The sequence below is a fragment of the Podarcis melisellensis genome (assembly GCF_964234715.1).
Source record: "Podarcis melisellensis genome assembly, chromosome: 11".
Taxonomy (NCBI): Eukaryota; Metazoa; Chordata; class Lepidosauria; order Squamata; family Lacertidae; genus Podarcis; species Podarcis melisellensis.
Window position 1 is genome coordinate 14331609 of NC_138543.1, and position 25025 is coordinate 14356633.

General features: G+C 43.2%; 1 protein-coding gene across 1 annotated transcript in view; it reads left to right on the top strand.

The window, feature by feature from the left end:
* The first annotated feature begins 10955 nt into the window (after positions 1–10955).
* Positions 10956–25025, top strand: part of FBN2 (fibrillin 2) — a 140531-nt gene continuing 126461 nt past the window's right edge. The window contains exons 1-4 of the mRNA XM_081930845.1: positions 10956–11825; positions 15377–15459; positions 18743–18841; positions 20491–20586. Of these exons, the coding sequence (XP_081786971.1) occupies positions 11596–11825; positions 15377–15459; positions 18743–18841; positions 20491–20586 (508 nt within the window). The 5' untranslated portion in view covers positions 10956–11595. The remainder of the gene's footprint in view (positions 11826–15376; positions 15460–18742; positions 18842–20490; positions 20587–25025) is intronic.

Below are 25025 nucleotides of genomic sequence, written 5' to 3' on the forward strand. Positions count from 1 at the left end.
TTCCCCAGAAAGCTGTTGCCTATGTCATCTTGGGCCAGTATCAATTAGGGCTTCAGTATTTAGTCAATCCGTCACTTAGATTCTTCTAATAAAAACTGATAGATTGGACATTAGATTCCCACCCCCATTATTATTTTCGTTTGTTGTTGTTGTTTAGTTGTGTCCTACTCTTCGTGACCCCATGGACCAGAGCACACCAGGCACTCCTGTCTTCCACTGCCTCCCGCAGTTTGGTCAAACTCATGCTGGTAGCTTCGAGAACACTGTCCAAGCATCTTGTCCTCTGCTGTCCCCTTCTCCTTGTGCCCTCCATCTTTCCCAACATCAGGGTCTTTTCCAGGGAGTCTTCTCTTCTCATGAGGTGGCCAAAGTATTGGAGCCTCAGCTTCAGGATCAAGTGCTTAAAGAAATTACAGAAGACAGCCACCTTCTGAGAAGAGTCATTCTACCTTCTCACCAACACTGGGAGAGATGCCTTTTCATTGGATGAATGCCATATCATATCCAAACAGAGGCATACCTAGTGGTTGGTGAAACCAGCCTCCATCTCTGTGTGGCAACATGCAGCCGCTGTCATTGCAAGATCAAACATGGGGAAGCTTCCCGTCCTTATTGCAATGTGGCACAAAGGTGTGCAATTTTTTCCACCCTTCCTCCTCACCAGTGATTTTTTTCTTTAAAAAATGTTTCAGGGTACTCTCATTTTGACTCAGAGACGCAGGTGGCTCTGTGGTTTAAACCACTGTGCTGCTTGGATTTGCTGATTGGAAGGTCAGCGGTTTGAGGCCCCGCGACGGGGTGAGCTCCCGTTGTTTGGTACCAGCTCCTGCCAACCTAGCAGTTTGAAAGCACACGAAAAAGTGCAAGTAGATAAATAGGTACCGCTCCGGTGGGAAGGTAAACGGCGTTTCCGTGCGCTGCTCTGGTTTTGCCAGAAACAGCTTAGTCATGCTGGCCACATGACCTGGAAAAAATGTCTTCAGAAGCGGACAAACACCAGCTCCCTTGGCCTGTAAAGCAAGAATTGCGTCGCAACCCCAGAGTCATTCGCGACTGGACTTAACTGTCAGGTGTCCCTTTACGTTTTGACTCAAGGAAATCACCATTTTATAGTTCAAATCAGGAAAAATAAATGTAGTAAATGGACAAAAGCACCCCTGTGTACCCCCTGAAAAAAGCGCTGCTCCTCACCTTGCCCTCACTTCAGATGCGTCAAAAACTTGGTTCCTGTAAAATGTAGCACCTTCTAATGAAGTTCTTGCAATAGAGTGGGTTTTGTTTTTCCTGAGAGGGGTGCTGATACAGCTCCTTGCCAAAGGTGCAAGGGACCCTAGGTAGGCCTCAAGTCCTAAGCGCCCAAGGGTCAGTGATCTCACTTCAAATTTCTAAAGGGACCTCATCAGGTGCCTCCAGCCCTTATGGAACTACCAGACCTGAATGCACACACAATTGAGCCCCATTTTGCACATTGACAGCCCTGGAACCAGTTTTTCCTAGTGATGGAAAGACCTCGTGATATCCAGTGGACACATTAAAGCTGTCAAGATCCTTTGAAAGATTATCTTATGTCGTAGCACTAAGGAGACTGCTAAAGAAAACATTCAGACTTCAGGAAAAAGTTAATGTAAAGTGCAGTTTGTTTGTTGTATATTTGTTGAGTTAGAAGTAAGCCAATGGGAGGTTTTGATGAGCAGACAAGAGGAGTGCATTGTTAGGGAATCTAGTCCAGTCCCCGTTCGGGTTTGCTCCAGTGGCAGCTGCAAAAAATAAAAATAATGTATAAATATGTATATAAATAAAATAGGAAAATAAATAATATGATGAAAATTTTATTCAGATGCTACACACACACACACACACACACACACACACACACAGTATGGGAGACATTTACCCCTGGTCTGCAAGAAGCGAATAACTAGCATTTCCTTTTCAGACTGAAAACTAGAGGAATGCAACAGCACATCTGTGTGAAATTAACATCCTTCCCTCCTGAAAATTCACAGAACTGCACAGTTCCAATATGTGATTACAAGCCTTGATTTGTGTTAGCTAATAAAAGCACTAGGATTGAGCATGCTAAAGGGTCCAATGATTAAAAATGGAATATGGCCTTGTTTTTAAAAACAAATGCTACCAGCCGTTCCTGAGGAAGCTTCAACACATTTGCTTGAGGCTTTTGGTGGAATCAGATGAACACAGACAACGCAGTGACTGCGAAGAAGCCAGTCATGGGATATTGAACTCTTGGCATCGGACAGAAACTTGTGGGAGTATCACACATTGGCTTAACTATAGTTAGGAAACACTTTGAACCTGCAGAAAGGCTCACAGTGTCTGCTACAGTTTAAACTTTGCAAATGCAATTAATATCAAATGTAAAGTTACGGGATTTGCATGAGCCTCATACCAAGTACGGTATATTTTACACATTTACATTGAATGTATGGTGTTCCTATGGTGCATAGTTAGATGTTTTTTTTTGCCTTCACATCTTAAAGAATAAATACTCTTGAACAGTATTCAACAAAGTATTTGCACGAGCATGTTGAGATTTTCCCTTCTCTCCTCTTCTCTTGTCTCCCCACAAAATCCTCTCTGGATGACTGGGGGGATGGATGGATCGATAACAGATTTAAGGGGTGTGTGGAGGAAGGAGTCTGTCACCCTGGTCTGTCTCTTTTTTAAAAAAAACATAATTTTTATTAACAGGCCAATCAAATCACATTATTTCCAAATCACATTAGTTGCAAATTATACAGCCAGATTTTAAAATTTTGTTGGGGGTACCCATACATCAAGCTCCGAACGAGGGTCCAAACATCACTTCTATTACTGCTTTAATTAAACAGTTCTATCCAGTTCTGTCCAGATAGTCTCTTTATTACTTTCTTCATCTTCTTGTTGTTGTCATATATTCCTTTCTTTGCGATCTCTGATAATCTTCACAAGCGGGTTGGAAACAAACATCGTCTGTGTGGGTTTTACACACTCCAAAAGTCATATCTCATAGGGACAGCCGCCATTCCACACCTCCTTCAAAAATTTATCCTCGATCTGCCCTTTAATTTTCCCAGGCTTGCCAAATATCTCATAGAGGGCTCTGCCAGGTTAAGATCGCATTCCAATCATCATTCACATTCCAATGATCCTGGTCCTCCTCCCCCCGTCTTTCTTAGACAAGCCTGTCTTGGGAGACGCCATTTAAAACTGCGTCATAGAATTTTCCTCCGTTCTCCAATATTTACCAATCCTCTCTTTGATCATTTATTCACCCCACACAGTTCTTGAATTCCTGCTTGTGGTTAATAAAATGCAACGATTCTTCTTTCTTTGGGGTGGAGGGTTATTAATACTCACATAGGGCAAAGAAAAGAAAAGTTTTTTCCTCCATCTCCCTTCTTCACTCCAAACATACCAGTCTCTTAATGGCGCTTCATCACTTGATTTATTTGTCCCGCCCGTCGCTCCGGTCCCAGAGATCCTTTAATCAGCAGTCTTATCTCCCGAACTTTGCCTGATGTATGTGCTTTAGCTTCTTTCCAATTATTTATTTCCAATTATATTTTCGAGCGAAAGCGAACCAGCACGCGCTGATTGGAGACAGCGTCAGGAAGAGCCGACTTCACCGAGGGCTGGTGCCAAGTGACCGGCACCCCTTCTTTCGAATCCGGGGGTGCATTATGGACACCGCTGGCAAGGCAGTCCCCCCCCATCTCCTTGGGGGGTCGGGAAGACTGCATACTTCCCATAGCAGCCTCTTAATTACCTTGTGTGGGTTGGAGAGATGTTATTGTCAGCCATCTTCCAATGCGCCACCTGGTAGCCCCCCCACCTGGTGGCCCCCCACCCTGGTCTGTCTCATGCCTTAAGTGAAGTAGCTAAACGTGTTTTCTGAAACGTGTTTTCAGAAATGTAGATTATGCATACCAGAAACAATTTCCCCCTGTAATGTTGATGGGCCCATTTGTACGACCCACCCTTGGAAACCTATGGAAACGTATATGACCCTGAATGCTCTGGCTGGGTTTCCCGCGGAGAAAGCTGATGATCCTGTCAACTCTCTGGTCTTGCTAGGGAACAGGTGGTTGACATGATTGATCCTGAGCATCTCCTCTGCTGTTGCGGAGCCTGAGTGGCTCCTTGGTATTCTGGGGAGCTACAGGCTGTGAGGCTCCGATACTTTGGCCACCTCATGAGAAGAGAAGACTCCCTGGAAAAGACCCTGATGTTGGGAAAGATGGAGGGCACAAGGAGAAGGGGACGACAGAGGACGAGATGGTTGGATAGTGTTCTTGAAGCTACCAGCATGAGTTTGACCAAACTGCGGGAGGCAGTGGAAGACAGGAGTGCCTGGTGTGCTCTGGTCCATGGGGTCACAAAGAGTCGGACACGACTAAATGACAACAAACAGGCTGTGAGGTAAACTAGAATAAGGCCAGAGCAGAAGCGGTGCAAGTCTCACTCTGAAACCAACCACACTCCAGTTGCACATTACACCTATGAATAAATTGAAGGGCTGCTAAAGCTGTGCATGTTCTTTTGGGGTTGATTTTATATATATATATATATATATATATATATATATATATATATATATATATATATACCGCTTGTTTGTAGAAAAAAACTCAAAATGGTTTTAAATCTTACAGCTACTATAAGCACTGCTGGGAGAAGAGCGTCCTGCCAACAAGCTTACTAAAACTGCCCCCTCTGTAACTCTTCTTAATATGGATCTGCTGTGAAATATTATTAATCAAATGCATAATCAACCTCAACGATTGCTGAAAATTCTTGATTTGGTTGTTCACTCACACACATTCACACTCATACACACAGAGAGAATGAATGACCACCATTACAAAAAATGTGTTTATATGAAAAATCCTAATCTTAGCCTCAGATAAAGAGAATCTCTTGTAATGAACAGTGAACAAATGTTTTGTAAGTCATTACTCCTTCTTAAAACCTTCAGTCAAATATCTCAAGGGATATAGTTTCAGCCTCATTTCAATAAACCTACTTGTTGAGGTTACTACGGTCTCTCTCTTCTGTTATTTGTGGTAGTCCATGTGGTATTGGCAACTGTCTGTCATCTTTGTCTTGCCAACCCAGACTTCGATTTCCCAGACTACTTTTACATTTTTCTTTCCCTGCAAATCTTGCATTCAGCATTTTGTGATTTTTTTGGTTAATGTTTTTGAGACACTTCCACCTTTTTGATTGTAACGTCTCCAGTTTTCAGAGTTGAAGTTCCATTAGTTGGCACTTTCCTGACTCAATATTACCTCTATTTTTCCTGCTGATACTATCTTTCTCTCTGTGTGTATCTGTTCTTGTTGGTTGTCTGTTGTGCCAGTATTTTGGTTTGCTTGGCTGTCCATTGCTTATATTAATTTGCTCTTCTGTTTTATTTTCATTTCATCTGTATAATGCCATTGGTTTTTAACACATCCCTTGGGGCATTTTTTCATTTAATACAGTTGTAGATTAAAGGAGGGACACTTCATACACACTGAAATTGATAGACATTACTAACTTAGGCCAATTGCTTTCAAGGGTCTACTCTGGGAAGAATTTAGTTGGCTACAATCCAATACTATATTCTGCAATATAGTAATTTGCTAATTTTATCCTGCTTTTCAATAGATTCCAGAAACAAATATGGTTGGAGATTCAAAGGAGAAGGCAGGCAGGAAAGAAGACAAAATTACCCCTCCCCTTTTCTTCTATCTCTTTTATTAGAGATAGGCATAGTAGGAGATGGGATACAGGATTGGAAGGATTGGCAAATAAAATAAAATAAATAAAATAATAAAATAAAATCTAAGGGAACATGTATTTTCAGGGTCAGCCAGGCTGTCATAGTAGATATGTAAAACTAATTATAGTATTAGTTGCTTGCTGGTCTCCATTGCAAACAAAATAAAACATCACTTGACCCATGGTTGGTAGTTTACAAACTGTACCATTTTGACATATCTACTCAACACCAGTCCCTGGTGTTTGTTTTCTTTGAAATAATTAGCGAGCTCCCATAAATATCCTTAGAGCAGGGATGGGGGAACTCCACCAGTCACAACCTTATCAGGATCCACCTGCGGGGCCAAATTTGACAGGTGGGCGGGGCCACTCATATTGTAATCACGTGACATCATTATGACAACACGATTGACAGGTGGATGACCCAATATACTTCAAAATACCTTGCATGGGGTTCCCAAGCACCTAGAAGCCAGCTGTTGGGTGCTTAGGAATCACAGAGCCAAGCATAACCCTAGAAAATTACTGTAGTTATTTCTCCCTTCCCCATGGACAATGGGAAAAAAGAAGCTGGATTTTACAGGCATCCCTGCATCCAATATCTGAATCAAAAGTGGATCTCGTCAACATTTTGGCTTAGCTATATGTGAACTTTTAAGAAAAATGCACAGTACTTTCTTTAAGGCTAAGTTAGACTTGCTGAGGGTTATACAAATGAGCATTTGTCATATATCACTAGAATGAACCTTCCAGTGTCAATAACTTGAAAAGGTACATGACCCTGATGATTACATAAGGCTCGACTTAACATTTCATTGTTCTATTTTAACATATACTATTTCAAATGTTTTAAATATGAAGTGAGTTTGAATAACAGATGGATGTGTTTTGTTCCCACTGTACTTTCCTGAATAAGTACTGAAAGATCAAAGCGGTATAGGCTCGCCGTAGCTTTAGCAAAATGGGAGCAAGGCCAGGCTATTGGGAACTATTTGAAGCTCAAAGCCATTATTATAAAGCTGGGAGGCCCCAGCAGATTCTATGCATTTGTATGAAGTTTTGAAGGAAGATTTGAGACTTGCATACGGCAACTTATAATTTGCAAAGAACACATTCACTGGTGACAGAAAACAAGAGAGGCATGTCGGCTTGTAAAAATGGCCAAGAAACAATGACAGAGAGAACATTGTAATTATTCCCATAGACATGGGCTGTTATCTCATACTAACAACTTCTTGGATAAGAACCCTGAGATAACAACATTGGATCTTGGTTGTGTAAACTAACCTCTAGGCCTCTACTTTCCAGAGTCAGGGCCAATTGTCATGGAACAGTGACCATTGCTAGAGAAATTACATGGAGCTGTCTTGGGTTGAACAATGTGAAAAGGAAACAGTCATCTTGTAGCTTGTCTGAACTATGGGAATTTTAAAGTGTTCCACTACGAAAAAAAGCATGTTTGACTTGCTCGCCACTCAAGACATGCTGTCATATAATTACACTACAAAAGGGCTCTCTTTGACTAGATGTTCTTGACATAATAGTTAATCCAGCCCCACTGGTGGCTAAAGTTATCTTTTTGATGGAGGTTTCTGAAGTCATCATAATGACAGAGAGCACTGTGTATGGATGGGCTTCCAAAGATGAAAAAGGTGTTCTATCCTCCCGTGGCCTTTCCCCATAGTGCAAACTATGTATTTTCTCTTTTGAAAACACAATGGTAAATGTCAATTCCCTGCAGAACTCTGTGATTGCAAGACTGCAGAGATGGCCTAAAAAATATTGCTTACTTTCCCCCTGCTTATTTAACTGCTATAAGCTTTTTTATCTTGATATTGCATCGGGTTATTCTGAAAGCTCCAGGTAAAGTGCATATATGCCTTTCCCACTTGAGTTTGCTTACATTGTCAAAATTGGCCTTGGCCAACCTGGTGCCCTCCAGATGTTTTGGATTACAACGCCACAGACAGAAGGCCAGAGGGCATTATTTTGGCAAAGGCTGGTCTAGATTTCTTTTATAAGGAGTGCTTACATTTGACATGGGAGCCGGAAACTCTGTATTTATGCCAGCCAGGTACAGCTTCTTTCCTGTAGTTAAATATATGGTGGAGTGATGATGGCATATCAGAATTTATGTGTCAGTGTGAAATTTGGTCCCTGTAGCCTTGTAAAGACAGTAGCTAAGGAGAAGAAAAGGCAGTAGCTAAGCATGAAAGCTAAAGGGGTCAGCATCCACCACCTTCTCTGTATTTCAAGCGCTTGTCTAACAGATTTACTTTGGATCACCAGGAACTAATCTCAGCTGCAGAAAAAACATATTCCCCTTTTTATTTTTGACTCTCTTGGGTGCAGGAATGTAACCTTAATTATTTACAATTTCTGTTTAACCCGCAAGAAAGAAGGGCTTTTTCGCTGGCTAGGTTCAATTGTAATCCTTCTAACCTCCTTTGGGGTAGGTTTGCAGGTATGGCTGAAGGAGATAGGATCTGCTCATGTGATGCCCACCTGGTGTAAATTCTAGCTCACATGGCCCTTAAATGCAAAATGTATGATAATCTCCATCAACAATTCTTAGACCATCTATGTATCCCAATGTGGAAACCAGAGACAGAGGTTATACACTTCTTATTACAAGAGAGAGACCAGGAGCTCACCAAGACAGTAGCTAAGTTCCTCTATTTGATTTTTTTTTGCTGCCAAAGTACGCTACAGGACCCTGCCCTTGCTGGAGACCCACAGAGATGAAATAGATTGCTTGCCTCTTCTTCCCTTTGGCAAATGATTGTACTGTTGAAATGGTGATGGGATCGCATTGGCCTATTTATTCTGAATGTTTGTAAGTGAAGCCAATAAAGGTTTGATGATGATGATGATGATTTACTTTGGAATGGAATTACGAAGCAAACATAAGAATTTGGAGAAAGCAGCTAGCTATTTTCTTGCTGGCTTTAAATAAGACTTGGTTAGTAGAGCTAACCATGGTAGAGCCCACCAGGGCTTTTTTTCAGCTGGAGGTCACATGAGTTCAGCTCCGGCACCTCTCAGGTGGGTGCCATTGCCATTCTAAAAGAACAAGGGAGAAATTCATGGTGAGCTCTGGAACCTCTTTTCCTCCCAAAATAGCACTGGAGCTCACCATCCCTCATAGGAAGCATAGGAAGATGAATTTGAGGTCCAGTGGCATTTGTCACCCAAAACATCTGGCCATACCAGGTTGGCAAAGCCTGATTTAATACCTAGGATTGTTTTGTGATATGCATTTGATATTGATGATAATAAAATCATGATGATAGCTAGAGTTGGAGCAATATGACTTTGCAGCAAACCTTTACTTTCTCGTGTGTTGTTAGCGATCATTTCACTTGGTCCAAACGTCTTGTGAATTCCCAGTATTCCAGTGTTGGTATTAAAGGTAAAGGTAAAGGGACCCCTAACCATTAGGTCCAGTCGCAGACAACTCTGGGGTTGCAGCGCTCATCTCGCTTTATTGGCCAAGGGAGCCGGCGTACAGCTTCCGGGTCATGTGGCCAGCATGACTAAGTCGCTTCTGGCGAACCAGAGCAGTGCATGGAAACGCCATTTACCTTCCCGCCATTTATCTACTTGCACTTTGACGTGCTTTCGAATTGCTAGGTTGGCAGGAGCAGGGATCGAGCAATGGGAGCTCACCCCGTCGTGGGGATTCGAACCGCCGACCTTCTGATCGGCAAGTCCTAGGCTCTGTGGTTTAACCCACAGTGCCACCCGCGTCCTTGTGTTGGTGTTAAATCTACAATATTATCCTTGCAGTACAAGAAACAAAAGACTAGACTGCATGAGGATGCCTTTTGCGGTAGCAATTTTCAGTTATTAGCTTCCTGTGTTCAATTGTTCTGCTGCTGTAGTTTGCTGCAAGAGAAACATATCTGTTGTCAGTGAGAGAAACCAGGATTCCATATTGCTCTACTGAAACTGAAGTTTGGTGGAAAAGTCACAGGTGGTCAGATTCTTACCCCTGGGTTACGGCTGAGTTTCCTTCGTAGTCCCAGGACAGTTTCTAACAGTGTTTCCCAAACTTGGGTTTCCAGCTGTTTCCAGACATTACAACCCCCATCATCCCTGACCACTGGTCCTGCTAGCTAGGGATGATGGGAGTTGTGGTCCACAAACAGCTGGAGCCCCAAGTTTGGGAAACGCTGGTCTATAAGGACATTTGCCACCAGCCAGGATTGAGCTCAACGAGGTTGTAGGCATTTCTGGAGCCCTGCGCGGGATCCTCGCTTTTCTGCCCTCCAGCTGATCAAAGCCGATAGAAATCAGCGCTCTCGTTGACATCCGTGGGCTCTGGATCGCGTTCAAGTCCCCATCTGGTTCCTTTTACGAGGGGCGTCGCCTCGTGTGCCTGTCAGGATCCCGGAGGCTCGTGAAGGGATCCCCTCGTGCGTGCCAGACAGTCCCCCGCCAGCTCTCTCCGGAGACCCCAGGCAGCCTCCAAGCCACATCTTTCCCCTCTCGCTCGCGGCGAGGCAGCCATTCCAGAGGCGCAAAGGACGACGCTGCCGCCTTTTCCTTCGCAGGTTCCCAGAGTAGGGTTGCTTAGCTTCTTTAAAAAAAAGTTTTCCCCAGAGTCGCTCAGCTTTTTTGGGCGAAATCGCAAAAATTAAAATAATGCCGTTTTTGAGCGGAGAAAATCGGCGTGCCGATAGGGAATGCCATACGTCCGGATTCCTCCGGTGCAGCAGTATTCCGTATGTGTCCGGGACAACCCGGACGCATGACAACCCTATCCCGGAGACTCCAACTGAGGGAAATTTGGCCGCTACCGGCGGCGGGTGAGAAACTCCCCTGAACTTTCTTGAGGTGATTTTGTTGGTGCAAGGAAAAACTACGAGGCCAGGGGGCCGGGGCGTGGATGAACGGACTGCTTGAGAACGGGCAAGAAGGTTGTGTGCCTGACTGACTGGAGCCCAACGGCTCCTCTTCCTCTGACAGACTTTCCCCTCGGCGCCCCCTCCTAATTCCCGGCCTCAGCCCCTCCCTCCCTCCCTCCCCGCGGCTTCCAACGAAGCTCCTCCCCCTCTCCCTCCAGCCCCCTTTCACAAGTGCCGCGGCCCCTCCCTCTCCCGCCTCCCCTCCGGGCGCCCCCTTCCCTCAGCCTCCCTTCCCTCCACGGGCGCGCTCCTCTCCCACGTGCTTGGCGCGGCGCTGCTGCTCCCCACCGACGAGCGGGCGGTAGTGCCGCCCTGCCTCCCTCCCTCGCCCCTCATTCTTCTCGCGGCGCACCGGGCAAGAGCCGCCGCCTCGCCTTCCCCCGAGTCGGCAGCAGCAACAGCAGCGAGCTTCTTCTAAAGAGGAAACGCTCCACCTTTTTCGCCTTCCAGGGTGGAAAGCTGCTGCCGGCCCCTGTCAGTAGCGGCTCGTTATCCTTATTGCTGTTCCTCGAGGCGGGCAATTTCGAGCTCGCTCTCCGCAAAGCTCCTCTGAGGGCGCGCACACCCTTCGATTGTTCTCCCGCTTTCCCCCTCGCTCGGGAAGAGCCGGACCTCATCTCTCTCCCTTCTTTCCCCGACGGCTTTTAATCGTTTCGCTCGGGAAGGCGAGCAGCGGAGAGGCGGGAAAAGGGAGGAGGATGCAGCGCGGAGCGAGAGAAGGAGCAGCCGCCGCCGCCGCCCCCCTGGCCGCCCCGACCCGCAGCAGCAGAGCGTCGCGCTGAGGTGGAGGGGAGAGAGCGCGCGGCCCGGAGGAATAACGCCTCTTCTCCTCAGGAAGGGAGAAGAGCTCCCGAGTCAGGGGCGAGCCGGAGGTCGGGGCTCCTCTCTGAGGCACCTCAGGATTTTCGCGCCCGCGACCATGGCGAGGCGGCGGGAGCTCCGCCTGCAGCCTTATTTCCTCTGGCTGGGCTGTGTGGCGCTCTGGGCGCAGGGAGCAGCCGCGCAAGGCAAGCAGCAGGTCCGCCCGGCGGATGGAGCAACAGGCGGCCAGGGGGGCGGCGGCACCAGCTACCCAGCCTCGAGGAGCCTGGAAGGCGCCGCCGCCACCAACCGAGTCCGCCGGAGAGGCCAGCAGGACGCGCTCAGGGGGTAGGGAAGCCGCGTTGCCTCGCGCCGCGCAGGTAGGCCTGCCTCTCACAAACAGCGGCGGCGAGGCGGCATTTATAGAAGCCGCGTGCCCGGATCGTACCACTTTCAGGCGGCAAGCGGGGGTGGGGTGCATGGTCTTCGTGGGAACGGAATGGAGCAGTCTCTGTGGACACGGGGGCCCGCTAGGTGTCAGGGGGAAAAGGATCCTAGCCTAGCTTGATGCTCCTTGATGCTCCAGTCGTAGGTGTGTCATGATTAGCCCCGCCCCAAAGAGCAGGTCACCTGGGGGCCTCCACCTGCAGTCTGAAGTGGTACAGTGCAGGCAAAAGGTTTATCTCCTCGATCCGATGCTGTTTGTGAGAACTAGGCCAGGCGTGTATTGCCTTGTTGTTGTTGTTTAGTCATTTAGTCGTGTCCGACTCCTCGTGACCCCATGGACCAGAGCATGCCAGGCACTCCTGTCTTCCACTGCCTCCCGCAGTTTGGTCAAACTCATGCTGGAAGCTTCAAGAACACTGTCCAACCACCTCGTCCTCTGTCGTCCCCTTCTCCTTGTGCCCTCCATCTTTCCCAGCCTCAGGGTCTTTTCCAGGGAGTCTTGTCTTCTCATGAGGTGGCCAAAGTATTGGAGCCTCAGCTTCAGGATCTGTCCTTCCAGTGAGCACTCAGGGCTGATTTCCTTCAGAATGGATAGGTTTGATCTTCTTGCAGTCCATGGGACTCTCAAGAGTCTCCTCCAGCACCATAATTCAAAGGCATCAATTCTCTGGCGATCAGCCTTCTTTTCTGGTCCAGTTCCCACTTCCATAAATCACTACTGGGAAAACCACAGCTTTAACTATACGGACCTTTGTTGGCAAGGTGATGTCTCTGCTTTTTAAGATGCTGTCTAGGTTTGTCATTGCTTTTCTCCCAAGAAGCAGGCGTCTTTTAATTTCATGGCTGCTGTCACCATCTGCAGTGATCATGGAGCCCAAGAAGTAAAATCTCTCACTGCCTCCATTTCTTCCCCTTCTATTTGCCAGGAGGTGATGGGACCAGTGGCCATGATCTTTGTTTATTTGATGTTGAGCTTCAAACCATATTTTGCGCTCTCCTCTTTCACCCTCATTAAAAGGGTTCTTTAATTCCTCCTCACTTTCTGCCATCAAGGTTGTGTCATCTGCATATCTGAGGTTGTTGATATTTCTTCCGGCAATCTTAATTCCGGCTAGGGATTCATCCAGCCCCGCCTTTCGCATGATGAATTCTGCATATAAGTTAAATAAACAGGGAGACAATATACAGCCTTGTCGTACTCCTTGTATCGCCTTAGCAGCAGGTTATGCATGGATGCAACCAGCTGCAACCTGCTATTCTGCGCCCCCCATCAAATATGTGCATGCACACCATCTCGGCAACTTCTGGGTGATCCACAGGCAAAAATTCTGAAATGCCACCTTTTTTTGTGCTTTGATGAAACCTTCAGCTCACCTTTATTCTGCTTCCATGAAACCTTTGGCTACTCCTGCTGACAACCCCTAAAAGCACTTCTGTAGTTCTGTAGTTCTTTCCTCTTGTCCTGTGCTCATTTCCTGCAACTTCCTGATTTCCAGTGCTCCAGCCCCAATGAATTCCTTCCCTACCCCATAATATGCAGCCACTCCTGCAACATTCCTCTTCTGCTCTCCTTCAAGTACTTCCGCGCAACTCAAAGGTAAATTATCCACATTCCCAGTCCCTATCTTCTAGCTCATTTATCCTCTTTATCTGGTCTCGCACCATCTGTAAGTCTTGTTTCTGATAATCCAGTTTTTCATGCAGTGTTCCAAGTGAAAACATCACTTTATCCTGCCGCCACTTCCTGATAACTGTCCCATCAACGCTTGTCTCCCATGAACAGCCTCCTTCAACCCATAATTCTCCCTTGGCATCAGATCCCAATCAACCTCCCACCAAGTTCTCCTTTACCTCAAATACCCTTTAATCTTTCTTCCCGGATTTCAATATTAACTCTGCCACTGTTATTGTCACTTACTAGCCTTATGTCCTGTAAGAACTTAGCCACATCCCCTAAGCAATTGATAGTTGCCTGTGGGTGGCATCAAGTCTTGGACCTGGACCCATTCTTTAATATTTCCCTTCACCCTCCTGCTGTCTGGTCCCCACACCCAGAACTAGTCCTAATGTGCTCTCTTGAAGCACACCGCTATAGAGCAATTGAGGGTTCTCTTTCATAGAAGGCTACAGTTTTGAAGATGAAATGGATTTGCCTTATTTTTCTATTTGACTTCTCCAAAGGTCCCCATGAAATAGACACCATTACTCCCAGGGGGTGCCAACTTGAATAACATATTGGGGGGGCAGGTAAGCCCCACCCCACATTATTGATCACATGATGATGCAGTGCCCACACACTATTTGAATGGGAATTCCCATCAACTTTTGGGGGGCCTGGCCCCCTCAAATATTTTATGGCAAGGAGGCTGGAGACCCCTCAGCCCCTAGGAGTTGGCTCCTATGATTACGCCTTTATCTTTGAAGTTGTCTTGTAGAAAACCTACCAAGAAGGCAATACATAGGAACCACTGGTTTGCAGCTAGCTCTAATGGACAGCCACATTTCTTTTGATCTTGTCTCTACCAGGCTGTTTTGTTAAGATGCAGTTGTATCCCAATAGCCACCTCTCTATACAGCTTGTTTTCCTAATCAGTCCCATCACACATCTGTGCATTCCCTTTCAAACTTTCAATCCAAATACTAGCAGTAAATTCCATTTACTTCTGTCCTTTCCCCCTTCTGTAATTGTTGCTTTTCTTCTTAATGTCTACTGATTGGCTTGATTTGAATGTTAATTTTAAATTTTGGTCCACCTTGGAAAGTTTCCATATGTTTCTTGAGAGTGGTGTAAAAAACATCTGGCTTTTGCAAAAGAAAGCATGTGTAAATACGACACTAATAGCAATACCAAATGTGGCAAATATTGCTTCAGTTTCATGATCAAGTTTTTAATGGTCTTTGCTATAACAGTGCTGAAGGGTGATTTCAATTAAAATCTGCTAAAGAAACATGTTTTTTCAGATTGGTTGAGGGAGGCTTTAAAATGCTAAGTTATAAAATGCATGATCATTTCTTTCCACTTTCAAATCTTTCTAATATACCTCTAGAAAAATCTGATTTTCATATAAAATGTAACTCTTGGTGTTAAGATGAAAAGGCTGTTTTAGATATGTTTGGTGTGAATTATTTACTGCTTGTAAAGTAGTTACAGTAGAGCATGCATTTGGTCCCATTGTTCAGAACTGTTTAAAAATGGTACCTTACTAAATACTTATTACTTAGTCATTGTCTCTTTTTGCTAAAAAGTTGGGCTCTTAGCTCTTGGAGGGAGGGATTCAGTGAAATGCTTTTTTTATTAAGAAATGTGAGGGTTCTGTAAAAAGAAAAAGAAAAAGAAAAAGAAAAAAAGCTTGCATGTTGTTTCTGAGGCCAATGCATTTTTATCATGCAGACCTAAAATCTGTTTCCATTGACCTATATTTTTTGTGTACACACTTGTTTGCATATAACAGGCCAAATGTGTGTGGCTCCAGATTCCACTCCTACTGTTGTCCTGGATGGAAAACACTCCCGGGGGGAAATCAGTGTATTGTTCGTAAGTGTTTGGCTTCAGATTTTACAACCTCTGAGTAATAATCCATCCAAAAGACATCTTTGAATTTTAATTAATTACCCTTTTAAAAAGGAAGTAAGGAATTAATCTACTCTGGTTGCTAAGTTTAGGCTTCCATTATGCTTTTAAGAACTAGACACTAACTCACAAACCTATTGATTTTAAAAATGCCCTTTTACAGATTCAGAAATCCAGCAATGAACACTTAAAACAGAAATAGTCAAATACTAAGCAAAGTAGGTTGTACTTTATCAACAGAGAGAAAATGTAGCTGAGTTAGCTAGGAATAATATTTCACATAAGGCTGTTGGTTGTTTTTGTTAGTTCGGGGCTGTGCTACAAGAGATCTAGATTAGATTTTCTTAAATATATATTTAACAACAACATGATTGTTTATTTGGCAAAGCTCTTTATTGTGCTGAGCTATGTGACAACTGATAAGACTTGACAAAAGCATGTAAATCAGTTAAACTGTGGTTTGGACTCACCAGGAGCGAGCCTACATCCTGTGGCTAAGGTCAGAGTTCAGCCCTGGAACATGTGAAAAATGTTAAAGTTCATTTGGGCATATGCAGACTAGAGGGCTTTTATTTCCCCACTGACTAATATTATCAACATCCACTATCTCTGGGATTTAGAGAGAAGAGGTTCAGGCAGTTGGGGTTTTATAAGTTAAGAGCACAATGCAATGCAAGTTTAATCAAAAGTAAAACGATGTGTTCAGTGGGGCCCACTGTGTTCCGTGCGCCTCACTCCCAGGAATTTGTATGGGAGGGTAGCCTGCTGTAAACTTCCCTGGGAGTAAATTCCATTGAACTCAGTGTGGCTTACTTCTCAGGCTAGTATTGAAGGATAGTTCAGTCTAGTAGAACATGAGGCTCTTAATCTCAGGGTCAGGGGTTTGAACCCCACATTGGGACAAAGATTCTTGCATTGCCCCATTGCATTGCCAAGGGTTGGAATAGATGATTCTCGTGGTTTCTTCCAACTCTACAATTCTATGATTCTATGATCTGTTAGTGTAGTTTATGGCCTGAGCTCTTGCACTGTGACACAGTAACAGTTTATAAAGTCAGGTGCTACATCTCCAAAGCTGTTGCAAGGGCACAATACATAACTTTACATAGATGCTGAGGTCTAATCCTCAAGCCCATTACTAATGCAGCAATAGTTACCAGCACTGCTACAATGCTTCCCAAAAAGTATAGATCCGGAACCAAGAGTTCCTTCTATTGAACTCAAAGGGCTGTTGAAGGGGCAATAAATTTCTTTTGTTAGTGTAATCCTGATAATCCATTCTAACTCATATCCTAATGCACCATTCAACAAATCAAGTGACTAAGAAGACCTGAATTGGGGTTTGAAATTTTAAACTTAGTTATGAAGGAATTCTGTTCACATTCTGACCCAGGTGTCTAGTTGGCCTTAACATTAACTGCACCATAAAGGCATACCTTAAAGTTTCTTAACCCAGAAATAATAAAAGTAAGAGAACAGATCTGTGTTTTAACTATTTATTCTACTTTCTCAAGTGGCGGAAAGGTGACCTTTATTTTATTTCTGTTCTCAGTTATGGCATTTTTGGACAAAGTTTCATTTATATTGCAGGCCAATCTTCAGAACATTTTCACACATGATGCTTGAAATAGCTTTGGCTTAAATTGTTAGGTTTTACATTTGTATTACATATCTTGGCTACGATATACATGCATTTTCTATTTTGTGTTATATCCCATATTAACAACATCCACTATTAACACTGTACACAAAACAGCACAAAGGGCTTCAAAGGCACATGTGAATATCTAGTTAGTTTCAGATGGGAAAATTCACTCAGAATATGCTGCTAGGACATTGAAAAGCGTTAATATAGATGCAGTGCTTAGAGTATAGATGTGTTCAGCCAGAGTATTCTCCATCAGTCCTCTGAAAACCTACTGTATGAGTTATATAGCAGGTTTGTTATATTCATGTGGAATGCTTTGTTCTGTCCTATTTCAATAATCATCATTAAAAGCTCAAACAAGATAACAGTTCTATGCAAGTATTGCTATCTCAAACAAGGTAGCAACCCTAGAAGTAAGCTGAACACTGGATTTTCCTCTGAGTAAACATGGATATGCTGGAGCTGTGAAAATACTAATTTTATTACGTATCATTTGTATTGCACTTTAGCTGTGCAAAGTTATTTATTCCTTGCAGCGCTAAAACAGGTGTGGGAAGTTCCATCTGCTCATCTTTTAAATGTGTCAATTAAGCTAGAAAATATTCCATTGTCTCTAAAACGAGGTCAGAGAGATAGTTAAAATTAATGTTCCTAGAAAATGTTTGAATGAACCGTATCTCAAAAATAATCACTTGTCTGGAGGTAATCATGTATCTTTACAGCAAAGGAACTTCAAAGTCTCTGACTAGTTCTATGTATTCTTTGGCTAGGAAAAAGTCAGCTGTTAGCATTGTTTTTGAAGATACTGTTGCCAACTAGAAAGCCATAGTTTAGGCTTATGGGGGATAAAACAATCCTGCTGTTAAATATATGGATGAATTTAATTCGCCTGCTTTTTATTATCAAAATAACAGCCATGGGGAAGGTAGGAGGTCTGGTTCTGTGGAATAAGTGGACCACATCATGGTTGCAATGATTCCCCTCCCATTTCAAAAAGATGCAAATAACCCAAGAAGGAAACTTCCATTGGCACCAGTTTTTGCCACTGGTTCATTGGGACCACAGCGTTAAAGGAAAGAATTTAGCCCTGTCTCCCATTCCTCCCCACACCCAGTGCCATGGTCCTGATCCAACTCATCCTACCCTCATTTGTGGCTATTATCTTGATAGCAAAAACAGGTGTCTTAAATGCATTTACACGCTTAAGGTCACATCTGTTTTGTCTCTCAGCCCTTACACGCAAAAGTAAAATGTCACTCCATAATTTTAGAATTTTCTGATTTCCAGATTGACTTTTACCTGTATTTAGCACACAAATCTCACTTCTTAGAGAAGTAATGTTTTGTACCACCCTCTAAAATCTTAAGCGCATCATAACAGATTTACAGCCCTGTTTTTAGTAAAAGTGAAAGCTAGCATAACAAACACAAAACCCAAAACAAAAGTAACATTGTTTCAGCATATACACAGTTGCTTATGTTTTTTTGGGGGGGGTGTGGGGAATTGGACACATTTAAGCAAATAATTTATCTTGTTTGCCAGGGTTTCTTAAGCAATTTAAGATGTACAAGCATTTTGATTCATTATTTTCTTCCTCAGCAATTTGTAGAAATAGCTGTGGTGATGGATTTTGTTCTCGCCCCAACATGTGCACTTGTTCCAGTGGTCAGATATCGCCAACCTGTGGAACAAAATCAAGTAAGGCCTCTAAAGTCTCCATTTTTAAAGTTAGGGAGAAAAAGTGTTTTGCAACATTTTACACTAGGGTAGTGTTTAAGGATAGATAAATACCAAGTGCATGGGAGAGTTACCTGTCTCATCTTCCCAACCCTCTTTTGCATGAAAGGTGCTGCTTTGCATAAAGAAGATTCCTGCTCATCACTTTTTATGACTGTGTCTCAAATGCCCTCCCAGGGGAGGTCCAACGGTTTCTGTCCCTACTTGCCTTTTAGTGAACAGTGAAAACACCTTTATTTAAGAACGCATTTGTAGGAAATGTACCCGTATTTTTCGCTCCATAAGACGCACCAGACCACAAGACGCACCTAGTTTTTGGAGGAGGTAAACAAGAAAAAAAATATTCTGAATCTCAGAAGCCACAACAGCAAGAGGGATTGCTGCACAGCGAAAGCAGCGATCCCTCTTGCTGTTCTGGCTTCTGGGATAGCTGCGCAGCCTGCATTCACTCCATAAGACGCACACACATTTCCCCTTACTTTTTAGGAGGGAAAAAGTGAGTCTTATAGAGCAAAAATTACGGTAATTTAGTTTTTGCCATTCAGCTACTTCAGTTCTCTGCTTGGGGTCTTTTTATGTATGTAGTTCTTATTTTATTTTATTTTATTTTTAAAATTGGTATTGTATTTTGAATTACCTTATCTCCTGAAGAGCAAGTTATCAGCAGTGCAGTTTTATGCATGCAGTATTACCAAGAAGCATGTCCTACTGAGTTCAATGGGTATAGGATTGCAACCTCTGTTTTAATAAAGAAAATTTAGGAAGGTAGTAATATATTAATTCATGTCGATTATTCTGTGCACCTAGAATAATGAACAAAAGACCTTGAGGTCAGAGAATGAATGGATGGATGGGACGAGGTTGATATAAGAAAATGAAAGAAAAGAAACTAATTGTAGGAATGGTAAAGACCTTTGAGATAAAGGATAAAAGAGATAAAGACAAAGGAGCTTCAAAGTGACAACATGAATCTAAAGGGGAAAGTGCAGAGATTTAAGAAAAGGATAATATCATAGTGAAATTAGAGGAAGGAAAAATATATTGAGTATGGCAGTCTAAAGGCAAAAGTTATAGTTGGATTGTTGGTTTTTTTACTGCAAAATTCAGAGCACCATGCCTATTCTCTGTTTTTGGCAGAGTAGTTTCACCCCAACAGCACAAGAAGAGAGAAGGGTGGACAGAAAAAAAGAAGTGTCATGAACAAGGATGCATGGTGGGAGGGGGGACACAGATATCTTAATGTGAGAAAGTGGGGAGGCAAGTGTGTATAAGTGAAGAGGTGAGAGACTTCCCCATTTTTCTGACAGGGTAGCAGCAAATGAAGGAATTAGTTACACATGCATTGGAATTCACCAGCCTTTAGCTCCATGCCTGTAGCTTAAAATAACGTGCCTTAGATCGCTTTTAAGATTACAGCAAAGTCTTTCCAGTTAATGAGGTGCTGAAATATGTTACATATTCTTATGTGGTTATTTCCTATTTTCTGCTTTAAATTAATACCTATCGCAAGTATTTGGGCAGCCTTGAAATATCACTGCATGCTTGATTGGTGGTTGTGCATTTTTTAAAGCTACCTGCCATAATTTCAAATTGTTTGTGTTTTGCTGCAGTACAACAGTGCAGTATCAGATGCATGAATGGTGGTTCCTGTCTAGAAGACCAATGCCAGTGCCAGAAGGGATATATTGGTACTTACTGTGGACAACGTAAGTAGATACTTTGGCTTCCTTCTGGACTGTAGGAAAACCATAATTTGCCTTTAAACCAAGATCCCAGGTCATGGTTTCATTCTGGTTTAGGAGCAAACTACAGTTTACTCAGACTATAGATTGCCACGTTTTTGATGCAATAGCAAAATCATTTGCCAAGAACGCCGTTTAGAAATTGCAGTGTGCAAGAGTATGAGAGAGGGAGGATGGAGTTTGCAACATCAAACCTGACTGCTCATGCATGCTAATACCAAACCATTGTTTGGTATTATGTCTCCATACACTTCGAGTAGTCTTTATTGTCCATATAGAGACAGACAGAATGGAGCTTAGGAAGAGAAGGGTAGATAATTGTAGAATAGAATTCCCTTTCCTACCCTTGCTATCTTTCTGTGTTTCTATGTGTGTTGCTTCTTCCTTCCTTCCCTATATTATTTGCTCTTACATTGCATACCCTTGCTTGCTCCTTAAATTTCAAACATTTATTGCCTTCTACTAGCTCTGTCTCCTTTTTCAGCGGTTCTTTTGGCTCTGGCATTTTATATCAGTGAGAATCAAGATCTGAGCTGGCAATAAACGGTGCAGTTATTTTAGCCACACTTGAAGATTTGGGCCGTAACCTATAAGCTGATAACATGCTCAAGTCTTTGTGTGCTTGTGTTTCTGTAGCCAGAACCACCCCATCCATGCACGAGAAGGGGATATCAGAAGACCTGGTAGTTCCCAAGGTTTGCAGAAGTACAATAAATATTAGAGGACCTCTTAAAGGGGGGACAACTCCCAAAAGCCCCATGAATATTCTCTTTGGCTTCGGAATTCTGACTGTTTGCTGGCGTAGTGGGGAGGGCGGAGAATAAAAAAGCTCTCTCTCTCTTTCTCCCTTTCTCCCTTTCTCCATATCCTGGAGGAGGGCATGCTTGGCTGAGTGGATCAGCAGACAGGAGCACGCCACACACTGCACCATTTTGTTGCAGGTCCAGCTTGTGTGCACTGAATTGTAGTTCACATGAAAATTAGACAAATATTATTCTTATCCATTATCACTATGCAAACATTATTTAAATGCACTGTACTTGAGATTTTTTTAAAAAAAACAATGTTATTTCACATGGCATCATAATTTACTTGCTACATATTTTTATAACAACACAGAAGTGTTGTCATTCTGCGCATAGATGAGTGAAAGGTAATTTGGTTTAATAAGCCTTGATAAGGAGTAGAATGTCTTGCGACAACAGTACATTTTTATGTGTTTCCCCTTGTGATATAAGGGGATAGTTCTAGCACACTTCAAAGTTCTCCCCTCCCTTTCATTTCCCTCCCCGCCTCCCCCCCCCCCAGTATATGAATGATTTATTCACTCCCTACTTCTGTGTTGTTTTGGCACAGGAAAGCTGAATGCTTTCAAAACCTGACCATACGCTATAGGGGCTGGGTTGGAAACCTGCCTAAAAACATTGAGACCAAATCACTTTTAGCTGTTGCTTGAGGAAGTTGTTAAGACACTGAAACCTCTTATGGTTGCAATCTGCTAGGTAAAAATGGAGCTATTGCAGACATAGATACTTTTAGCACTTTATAGATTGCACTGCAATATGCACTTGTGAAACAACTCTGGATTATTTCATTTTAGAGTATCTCTTTAACTGCAGTCCAACGAAAGGGAAACTCGCAGATGGAGCTCAATGCAATAATGGGTTTTAAGTTCTTGTACAAACTGGTTTTTTTTCCAGAGTAAGAAGGCAAATAAAGAAACCCAAGTATTTCGAACACAAATGGACTGTCAAAACCTTGCTATACATGCTGTAGAGTCACATACCTGAACAGCCAACTTCCTTATTTCCTTGGGGTTTTTTGTGCTTTGATGGTTGGTGGCTGACATTTTCAGACAGAAACCACGAAGAAAGGGAATGTGGAGTGAGATTAGACCAATTAGAGAGCAGGAAAAATCAGACAAATCGGAGAGCTGGAGAGATTGGATAAATCCATTTTACCCCTTTGCCTCTCTTTTACCAATTGGCTGCAGCAATTTTTATTTTTTTTACAGTGGGGGGACATGGAGAGTTAGGGAGAAGAATGTGGACAAATCCTGCATTCAAAGTGTTCCCATAGGAATGAATGGAAATCTTGAACTTGATATGCGAATGCTCGTAAAGTGAGACTTGTGTGTGTTTCTTTTAACAGACACTTAAAAGAACAAAACTGTAAAGAAAACATAAATATTCCTCCCTACTCAAAACTTGCATTTTTCACAGCATACAGAACTGCCTCATGAAAGGGGCAACTGTGGCTCAAAATGTCTGGCCATTTTGAACTGCTCTGCCTACTTATTCTGAACTTTCAATACCTTCCATCCATCCTTCCTTTTCTTTCTTTCTTTTAGCACACTTATAATCCATCTTTCATTGCAATAGATCCCAGGGTGGGGTACAGAATACACTGACATAATAGCACTCAAGTCTGTTCTTCTGCTGATAATTCTAAACTATGTACGTTCACTCATCGGCTGACGCATTCTCTTGTCTTTATAACATTTCCCCCCACTAGTTACCATTGGCCTCAATCTAGGAAATTATGAGGGCAAAGTTACAGCGTCTTCCTGTGTCGATGAGGCAAGGCACACAGTATGGTAGCCTTTCCCAACCTGATGACCTCCAGATGTTTTAGACTACAATCTCCATTAGCCCCAGCCAGCATGACCCGTGGTCAGGGGTGACACAAGTTCTAGTTCTGTAACATTTGGAAAGTACCAGATTGGAGGATGTTGCAGTATAGTTTCTTGCTCTCTTCTTAGAAACGGTACATTTATATGTAGCTTTTTTGTGTGAAATGGGGTTTGTTAATGCAATCTAGATGCTCAGATTCATAAGTGAGCCTTGAAAAATGCAGAACGGATTTTAAGCCATCAGCGTTATTTTCACAGCACGTTAGCCTAATTATACTGCCCCTCCTTATATCCTACCAGCAAGTTACACTTACTCTGATCTTGTCAACACAAACTTTTCCTTCATTCCTTCTGTTTGCATATTCTTTGCCACCTCCTGCTATCTACATATGTGCTTTTCGTCCCTCTGTTCCCAGACATCATGGCACTGCAGACAAATGTCATGTCCCCTGGGGTGTCTCGATATGGAGAGGAGGGGAATGGTTTCTGCTGTATGTAAATGCTTGTTTGCTTAGAGGCCCATTCAGAAATCCTAGGGGTATAAAAGGAAATGTTTCTTTGGGAGAACTGATCCTGTTTTCACTTAACAGGCCAGCAAATTGAAGCTTTGATTGCCGTATGATAGAAATACTTGTTTCAGATGGTTTTGCAATATTATTTCACACATAATTATCAGTGATAATATTCTTTGCAATGTTTTACAGTTTTGTTTTTGCAAGAAATGGTAGGCTGCAGTTTGCTCAAGCAGTCGTTGAACTATTCCTCCATTGTAAGGAAAATGGTATCTGGATTCTAGATTTTTATCTTGAAGTGGAAAAATCTGTGACTACAGCTTCCATCATACCTAACCACAGGCCTTGATAGCTGAGGCTGATGGATGTTGGAGTCCAACAACATTTGAAGGGCTATAGGTTTCCTGCCCTTCTCTAGATATTATGAACTCTCTTTTTTTTGGTTTGGAAACCGTGTACTGTAGACCCTTGGGTTACGTTACTCTCTAGTAATGTAAACTTCAGGTTGCGAAAGCGAAAAACCCTGAAGTATTTTTCTGGGTTTCGCATGTGCAGAAGCATTCTATCGCACCGCGTGCGTGTGCAGAAGCGCACCTCTGGATACGGATTTTTTGGGGTGCGCACAGACCCCCGGAACGAATTAATTTCGTATCCAAAAGGTCCACTGTATTTTTAATATAATGCAGTCCATATGACCTTCTCTGTGCAGTTTTATGATTGGTATATTGCAGGAGTCGGCGACGTGCGGGCCAACAAGCCACCCCCAAACTGAGCCGCCCGCTCGGTGAGTTCCCCCCCGCGCGCGCTGCGCTAAACCGGCATGGCAACTTGCCAAGCGGCACCGGAAACTGCTTCTGCGCATGCATAGATACAGAAAATCACGTCTGCGCATGTCCAGACACAGAAAATCGCTTCTGCGCAGGTACGATTTTCAACATCTGGGCATGCGCAGAAGCAACTTCCGGTGTCGCACTGCACCAGTCCGGCCCACAGATGATCTCTGTGGGAGTGAACTGGCCCATGATCAGCAAACCTTGCCAACCCCTGGTATATTGGGTTCCACCTCCCATTCTTTCATAACCCCCAACAGGCTCAATGATTGTATTTCTGGTATTAGGATGTATTCCTTTATCTTTTATTCAGCCTTGAAAAACAGGTTCCTCCTATCTGCACCCATTGAATTTGTATATGTGTGTATACCTCATTGTTCATCATACATCTAGAAAAGTATGTACCAAACTATAAAAACTCATGGGATA